The sequence below is a fragment of the Rhamphochromis longiceps genome, linkage group LG9 (assembly GCF_057381845.1).
Source record: "Rhamphochromis longiceps isolate RC_006_pf linkage group LG9, R_longiceps_female_GT1.1, whole genome shotgun sequence".
Taxonomy (NCBI): Eukaryota; Metazoa; Chordata; class Actinopteri; order Cichliformes; family Cichlidae; genus Rhamphochromis; species Rhamphochromis longiceps.
The window spans coordinates 26,725,791-26,735,326 of NC_140565.1; the positions used below are offsets into that span (position 1 = coordinate 26,725,791).

The following is a 9,536-nucleotide window of genomic DNA, read 5'->3' on the forward strand; positions in this document are numbered from 1 at the left end:
TTCTTAACTTCGTAAAAAGTAAAAGGTAACAAATAAACAGATACACCAATAATATCACTAACTAGGACTAGAAATTATTAGTAAGATGATAAGCAACAACAGCACAAAAATACATAAAGATTTTAAAATTGCATTTATGTTATTTACTAAATTTATCTACACTGGTCTCATATCATCTCATGTGAAGTGTGAATGTCACAGGCTGCTGCATACTGCTGTTATTTAGAGCCTAGCTGGCCTATTTTGTCCTACTCTCAGTCTGAGTGCACCTCCTTTTACTCCTCCTCACACAAAAACACTTAAATAATATTAATGGAGTTGGTGACAACATGTTCTTGTCATAGTTAAGTCTGAGAGTGACGTCAATATAGCTGTTCAGTCATCTCAGCTAATTTAATCACAGCATGCTGTTGAAATAAAATCCCGAGTTGCTGCTAATACACAGTGTAGTGAATACTGAATACTGAAGTGAATCGATTGGCCTGTTGTCACCAATATCCAGTCTAGTATCCAATCCAAATGTGAAATAGGTACGCCTAGGGATGGGTATCGTTTAGGTTTTATCCAATACCAGTCCCAAACCGATACTTTTGAAACGGTGCCGGTGCTTAAACGGTGCTCGAACCGGTGCTCGAACCGGTGCTTAAAGAATGAAGAACACAAACTTTGTCCAAAAACCTCTCATGTTTAGCTGTTTTTTTTTGTAAAAAGATAACAATGTTAGCCTTTTCTGCAGCTATAGGGGATTTATGATATCACTCTTGGCTGGAAGCAGTGCTTAAACAATGGAAAAAAACCCACAAACTTTGTCCAAAAACTTCTCATGTTTAACTGTTTTCCACTTTTTCTTTGGTCATTTTAGCCTTTTTGGCCAGGGTGAAGGGAGCATCTGCCATCAAACAAGAAGACAGCCGCATGTAACTACAACGGTGTTTGCTAGTTCACCTTACATGCATTAATTTAATAACGTGGTTAGCCTACTCAACGTAAATTACACACGAACAACGAAAAGAAGTCCAGAAGTCCAGACGCTTTTCTTTGCAAGCTCCTTTGACTACGATGACCTGGATGACTGAGAACCTTCACAGACATACACGAACAACATTAAGCTACTCACGCAGAGAAGAACGGCTGCTGCTGCCATCATGATCATCATCATTTCTGCTACACTGGCAGGGCTAGGGGCCAGGACTCTCCTCTTCGGGTTTTTGGGGGATGTTGCTAACTCCGGGACCGATAACAGGCACCACACCCGCAGTAGATGTGCTCCATGTGAGGTCTCGCAGCAAGCTATCAAATACAGCGCATTTCTCGGCTTTTAAAAAACCGCTATGCGTCGCCAGGTGTTTCATCAGAGTCGAGGTGTTACCTCCTTTGCACAGTATCACCTTAAAGCACTTGTTGCAGGCTGCTGAGTTTGCATCTTTTGCTGTGAAGTACAGCCAGACTTTTGACTTAATCACCGGAGGACTACTTCAGCCAGCTCTGAAGGCTTCTCCTCGCCTATCCGCAAGTCTCCTCCCAGTGACATAAATTGTCAAAGTCATACAGAAAACAGTGGTTTACCAATGGCAGCAAGAAATGCTCTCTGGGGCTCATGCATGTGTATTTAAGGGATATTTCAGAAAAAAAGTGATTAATTAACCAGCAGACCAACATTTCCATCCCTTGAGACAAATTACATTATAGTCCATTCGCCAGAAACACCACACACACACACACACACACACACACACACACACACACACACACACACACACACACACAAAGAAACACATCAACCACCCTTTTGGACGATGGCTGTTTCATTTCTTATCAAACCTCCTTGAGATTGCTGACAGTGTTTTCCAGACATCTCCAGGTTTGTACTGCTCTCTATCAAAGCAGGAACACAAATTACATGGTCCGACTGCCAAAAGGCAAAGAAAACCAATATCTGACACAGTGTTCGACCCCACAAACACTTTCTCTCCTCTGAGGTTGACCTCCATTACATGTTTGTCTGGAGCTTGACATTTCTAAAGGGCTACAGCAGAAAATGAAAAAAGGAGAAAGATGGAGAACGGGGGGAGCTGACAGGAAGGATTTTTGAGGAGTACTGAAAGCAGCAGCAGTAGCAAGGTCTCCTTGAACCTTCATGAAAATATCACGGCTACATGTGGCTTTTCTCGTGCATCAGCAGGTGCAAACAAGGAAAGGCTAATTCAAAAAAGGCAATTTCAGTGTGTTGTATCTTCAGTTCTACAACAGAAATCAACTACAACAAGGAACATTTCAACCTGTGCTCCAACTTTATACAGAGGGTGTATAAACTAATACATGAAGACAGCTCCTGTTAACAGAAATCCCTGCTGTGCTGCTCTCAGCAGGGCGCTCACAACACGCAATCTAACCTCCCCCCCTCCTGGTACTAACTGGCCTGCGACCAAATCCCCCAGGTGCTCTATAAGTAAACTCCTAGACTGCCCATTGTGGCTAAAACTGTTACATAATCCCTGACCGCTGTACATACCTGGCAAGACTTCCTGTTTGTAGTATAATAAGGCTTTTGCACCTACAGTATATGCTCTCTAAGATCCAAGTCAAATCTGCCTGTGACAAAAACACAGCCAATGTTGTGCTCTTACCTCTAGTACGAGCCACAGCTGATCCCCACATTTGATGTCCTTCTTGTAATACATCCCGTAAAACTTGACCACATTGGCATGGTCAGAAAGAGCTTTGAGGATGTTGTATTCAGCTTCAATTTCCTCATCGATATCCTGAAACACAAGAGCAAACATCAGCTAAGTGTGTACGACACACACATTTTAACACCTACAATCTCATCTTTAGCTATTTTTTTTACCAGCCATATTTTATCTTTGAATGTTTAATGCCAAATAACAGAGTAATAGAGGTAATACTAATTACTACCTGGACTACTGTCTAGGCATGAGTTAAATAATATTAATACCATTTTCATACTGGTAGAAAAATTTGAAATTATGAACTGGAGAGGGTTACTTCACATAAGATAAAAGCTATTACTTTTTTAATAATCCCAATGTTGGGGAATTTTTTTGTTACAGAAGCTAAAAATAAGACCAAACACACCCAATTAATAGCCTGAATAATTTTAGCTTAATAAAATAAAATACAATCTTACTTTAAAGTAAAAAGTAATTTGTAAAAAGAACAAAAATTGTATATTAAAATAATTTTATGTTTAAATACAAATATTAAGAAATGACAAGAAATACATAAGAGTAAAATATCTAAAATTCAAAAAGCAAAAACCGAATTCAAATGAATTTAGTACAATAAATATATCAAATATCAGCTGACATGTAAGTGGCTCAGTAACAGTCACGCTCATTAATAACTAGTGTATGAAAGTGTTACATAATGTATACTTTTATCACTGTTTTTTACTTCAAAAACAACAAGCCATGTTGTTTTTGAAGTGATCTATAAATAAAGTTGGATTGGATTGGCTGATTGACAAGTTGTTACATTTACAAAGTTATTTATTGCTTGTTACAGTGTTTATGCTAAGCAGAGCTAACCATCCACTGGATCCTGCTTCTCGGTCCTCTTAGTTTAACTCTAACCAAGAAAATAACAATATAAAGATCAGCTGAATGGATACTTTGTTATTATTGCTTACATTTTTTCTTTCATTTATTTACCTTCTAGACTTTGTGGAGAAAACTGTAATTTATTTGCTTTCTCTCTCAACTTTTTCTATTCCTACACCAGTAGTGATGAGGAGGATACTCTCAACTATCTTCATTCAAGAGAACAGTGACAGAGTTGTGGTGATATCACAGATACACAGCCAATGCAATGTCCATAAACCAGACTTTGAGAATGATTCATTTCTTTGTCCTGTGATTTCTAAGACATGTATCTGCAGCTCCTCATTTAACTGCTTTGCAACCTTTTTAAATATCAAGAACGTCATCGGTTGCCTGATTTGATCAAAGAAAAACAGAGCGACCGACCTTCGGACACTATGCAAAGTCTCCACCATTTATTCTGCAATTTAATGTGGGCGAAAGGACATATCCAGGACATGTTAAATACAGCAGTCATCGTATACTCTTCTTCTGAATGTTGCACGGTTATTAAAGCCTAAAGACCGGGAACTTTTAGCATATAATGCAAATCGTGCTGGTGGACATTTAATCTTGTACAGTATTTAGTACTATATCACAAGTGATAAACAGTAGCAGTACTACAATAAATAGTACTGAGCAGAATCCTATTGTAGTTGGTGGCATCGGAAGTCTGACACCCCTCGTACAGAGTCCTGAAACCAGATTTTTGATTTCAAACATATGGTTTGGGGGTCAAAATGGGCACAGCAAAGACTCTAATTCCAATGGATGGTTTTGGAAAATGTGAAGGAGGGCATAATTTTTTAGACTTCCTGCGTTCATACTAAACCAAAGTAATTACATTTTTTTTCATGTTTTGTCTGTAAAAAACAAAAACAAAAAAAGTTTTATAACTACAACAAAGACAGGGCAACAAACTACTTAACACTTTGTTGAAATTGCACCTTTGATATATGAAGATTTCTTAGGGACTAAATGTGCAGTTAAACTTTTTTTTACACTGACAGAAATGGGAATTTCAAAGATCCAGGCCACTTAAGATCAAAGTGGCTATATGTGGCCCACAATGTAAAATGACTTTGCTTTATACATTTAATGTAGCTTAAGGTAGAAAGCAAAAGTACAGAAAATTACTGGACTACAAATCGCTTTTCATCAAAAAAAGTAAAAAGAAAAAGATAAAGCTTGAAACTAAACATAACATACAGTATTTAAAAAAATCTGTACTGCATCTTCTATATGTGAACGAAATGAGTGCAGTGATTAAGATTATGGTAATGATGCGCTTTGCGTTTCTTAATAATTAGAAACAAATCCCCTCCCAAATTAATGAGACTTGAAGAGTGTGTTTAATAGAAGAACCCTGCTGCTCATTAAATGCCTCTAAATAAACCATGCACTATAACGTAGACTCAAAATAGACAACACAATCGATGAAGAACGGTAACAAACAGACTACTCAAATATGGTAATGCTCAGAAATGTAACACATCTGAAGTAATCTTCTGTAAATGGTAAATCTAGTAATTATAAAAAATGTTGACTCTATAGGACAGATCAGTCCCACAATGTCAAGTTTAACATCATGTTTCCCTGCAGCATGACAAAGTCTTCTTCTCATTAGGCCGTTTCTTTTTTTTCTTCTCCTTCTTCACACACTTCTGCTGTAATGCCAAATTTGTGTTTTGGCTCTGTGCTAAAGCACCCCACAAGCAACGCAAGTCCAAAATGATCAGAGTGCTAAACTGATATCATCAGAGGCAATTTGCTGAGATAATTTGCTGATGGTTGTAGATGGGAAGAATAGTTACAAGAATCTCGCTTGAGGTGTTTCCAACCTGCTTGGCTTTATTCTCTTCACAGGCTGAGAACAAAGCAGAGCAGAGTGATGTTTATCTTACCGAGGGCAGAGCTAATAAGTCAGACTACACTGACGATTTGATTTTTTGTGCTTGCAAAGCCAGAGGTTTTTCACATCATAAAGGTTTTTCTTTCTTTGTGAGATGGTGGGGCCTTTACTGTTTACTTCTCAGTAAGTTTTCTACCCAGCTATTTAGATTTCCTTTTAAATACCAGCTGGTATACATAGCCTATGGGCACGCTTCAGATGAAATGTAAAGAAAAATCATAACTTTTAACCTTGGAAGATCATGTGCACTCCCTGTTCCAGATATAAATCTCTAAAAAAAAAAAGGTAAAAGGTAAAAAATAATGAAACATATAAAATACACATTTTCAGTTTAAAAAGATGAAATTTGATCACATTTAAGGTGTCATACAACAGGGAAAACTACACTAACAATCAACTAAAACTAAAGTAAAGATGCAGGAAAGTAAAAACACCCAGAAATCGATGATGTAAATTAAACACTTGCCATGTCACAAGACATAAACGTGTACTTCTTGTGCCATCACTAAAAGCAAAACAATATGTATAGATATATATACCAATCAGGCATTAACATGACATTATGCTTAAAATTGTGTTGGTCCCCCTTTTGCTGTAGTTGGGGCCTCACTTGTTTAACCAGCACAATCCACAGATGGTCGATTGTTGGCATCTTGTTGGCGCTTTTGGTGGCAAACAAGCCTCAGCATGGGCACGGTGACTGGTCTATAGCCCCATAAGCAACAAACTATAATGCACTGTGTATTCTGACACCTTTCTATCACAACCAGCATTGCATTTTTACCGATTTGAGCTACTCTCATCTGCTCATCTGTTGGATCAGACCCAATGGTCAGCCTTTGCTCCCTGTGTACATCAATGAGCTTTGACTGTCCATGACACTGTTGCTGGTTCATCTGTAGCTGGTCAGTGAGTCATCAGAGCTTTGGTAATTTTTACACACTGTGCACTTGGCACTGATCAGTTTCGCTCTATAAGTTCTTGGTCTGACATTTTGTGGCTGAATCACTGTGTTTTCTAAATGTCAAATGTGAAATATGTGGAATATTTAGGAGGGAAAAATTTCACAAATGCACCTGTTGCAATGGCGACATCCGTTGCAGTGCCATACTGAAATTCAGTGAACTCTATAGAATGACCTATTCTAAGCGCTGGATTCCCTGAAAACACCTGAATTCAAAGATTAAGTGATATGATCCAGTACTTACAGAAACAAATTACAAAAACATATTACAATTCCAGATTGTAGCCGTTACTTTCTTTGTTTCAGTCATAAAAAATATTGAAGAAGTCTTAAAGCTCTTTCACAATGTACTTACTATGTAACAAACTCAACTTACATGGATCGGATCCAGTATCTTCACAGCTGCTTTACTTCCATCTATTTTATTAAGCACCTTATAGACTTTTCCATAGGTCCCTTTACCAATTGTCTCGATGATTTCCCAGGTGTCGGTCGGATCTGGAAAGTTGTCAAAGACAATCGATTTCCCTGATCGTGGAAACATCTTTAGGAGATATCTCCTGCAGAATGGGAAAAACACATGTACATGTGGGTCAGTGATAGAGAAGGGGCAGGCGGTAAGTTGGGGGGGGGGACATTGTGCTGTGTGTGACCTATATTATACACCAGTTAGTGCAGCTATACTGTTATTAATCCATGTCTGAACTGAGTAAACACATTAGTAAAGAGCTCAGATGAAGGGGATTTAAAGCTATTGTGCAAGTACATAATGTACAGTAGATCTTTTCCTTCAGATTCTAAATTCAACACCTGAAGCTTAATCAGATGAGTGTTCAAAGTTCACGGTTTGTTTGGGAATTAAACTGGAAGTGTTTTACTTGAGGATAATCCGGGGATGCAATATAGATGGGGGGTTAAATTGGGTCTTTAGGGGATTTAACGCCCATCTATATCTGCAGTAAATATTACATCTAGAGGAAATAACTTTGATTTTCAGCAGATTGATGCTTTATAACATAACAATGCATAAAAATAAAGGCAACAACTGTGCTTGCCTTCATTAAGACTCTTCAGTGTCCTGTTACAGATAAATGGGATGTCTTAGCTTTAAGTCACAGCTTTTCTGTAAACACTCAGAGGGGTGTGCTTCCTGCTTTCAGGTCCAATAAGACACATTCCCAATTTTTAAGGCTGATATCATTCAGCACCAAATTGATCAAGATATTCAGCAAGATACATCCAAAATGGCAAGGTGATAATATGTACATATATTTTAAAAAGCAAACAGCTATTAGTAAATAAACCCATATGTTGTCTTTGCATGGAAATATGCAGAAGAAAGTTCAGGTTCTGCAGATCAATCAGATAATTACATGAAATGCAATTACAGCCAAATCTCAAGAGAGTCTTTCGTGTATCCTTCAAAGGTGTCTGTCTGTCATCACAGATTTGTTCCCATAACTCAAAGAACCACATCCACAAAGCTAAAGCAAAGACAAAAGCACAACTCTCTAAATCAAACTTACATTATTCTCCGAAATCAATGCAGCACATTTTTTGGGGGAAAACAAAGCAATTAATCCATTTCTGTGCAAAAGGTTAGCAGTGGCAGGCCAGCCTGGCCCGGCAGTGAGTACCACAAACAGAGGAGGAGCTAACGAAAGCTAATCTCACTAGCAATTCCCCTGCTGCAGGGCTGCCATTGGAAACTAGCTCTGAGAGATTGGAGATACAGTGGGATTAGCAGGAATTAGTCTCTGTTGCAGCATGAGCCTTTCCCCATATAGATGCCCATTCACACACAAAAGAAAACTAGCTCGAGTGGAAGTGCACAGTGATGCAAAAAGCCTTCTTCTTCTTTTTATTATCATTTTTCACTTTATTTTGCGGTGAGAGAAGACTGCCACCCAGGGTGCCATCTTATACTCAGCTCCTGCAGTTATTTTATCTGAACTAGTTAAGATGATTTAAATTGTACAGATTCCTGCACACAGCAAGATAAAACTGGCAGACAGGCACATTATTTTGCAGAGATATCATCAGCCATTGCCCATGCAGAGCAATTAGACTCCTATACATGTATCCTTGTGTAGGTAATTGCACTTGTAATGTACATTGCCCAAGTAATCCACAGACATCCTCAATAATACATCATTGCCTGTGTGTGTCAACATGCTGCGACACATGAGAGGGGAGGGCGAAACCTAAGGACTCACAGTGGACACCTCCAACAGGATCACAAGCTGCAAGGAAGTAACCCTTTAGAGGAGGCAGTGTGCGTGAGTTTGTGACTGCATGCATGTGGTTATTTAAGCTTGTGTGCCCCAGAGTACTGGCTGCCTGTCACTTTTCATTAGCTGTTAAAGGTTGTGGCATTAACCATAGTCTGTGTGCACAAATAATGAAATGCAGATGTGTAACTGAGCATGTATTTACTGCTTTGCTATTATTTGATAGAAATAATACAGTTTTGTTGCTGTTGTTTTGTGTCTTGTTTATGTGAAAATTAAATATAAATGTGTGGGGTTTTTTTAAGTCAAGTGAAGGCACACTCCTTGATCTGAGTGGCGTCTGATCAGGACGTCTGGCCACTTGAGGCTACTCTGTAACCCTGATGAATAGGTTAACGTTTCAGCTTAACCTTGGCACATGAAGTTTGCCCGTCTACAAGCTGAGATAATCTGCCTCACTGGGCTCATCAAAGTCAAAAAACGCAGCGCTCCCACTCAGACAACATGAGCTTGGTAAAAGAATTCTGTGAAGCAAGTGGCTACGACTGGAAAGACACAGAAAAAGATCCTCATAATATCAAGTCAAATAAGCCCATGTGAATAGACGAAACTTGAAAGCATAGCCACAGAATTTATTAGAAATAATATAAAAGTACAAACAATAAGGCATGTCAAATCTTGCAAACAGTTCATCGACAGCTGTAGCAGCTTAACTTCTCCACATAGTAAACATAAGTTACACTTTACAATCTTTACAGACTTAAATGTTGCCAAATTATTACAAGTGAACTAACTTTACTGACCTTTGATGGCTTGCAGTGAAAAGGCAC

The 9,536-nt window shown here is 38.5% G+C and overlaps 1 protein-coding gene across 1 annotated transcript in view; it reads right to left on the minus strand.

The window, feature by feature from the left end:
• myo3a (myosin IIIA) overlaps positions 1–2,695 on the minus strand; it is a 63,177-nt gene extending 60,482 nt beyond the window's left edge. Inside the window, exon 1 of the mRNA XM_085419085.1 lies at positions 2,628–2,695. Within this exon, the coding sequence (XP_085275211.1) occupies positions 2,628–2,681 (54 nt within the window). The 5' untranslated portion in view covers positions 2,682–2,695. The remainder of the gene's footprint in view (positions 1–2,627) is intronic.
• Positions 2,696–9,536: the final 6,841 nt, after the last annotated feature.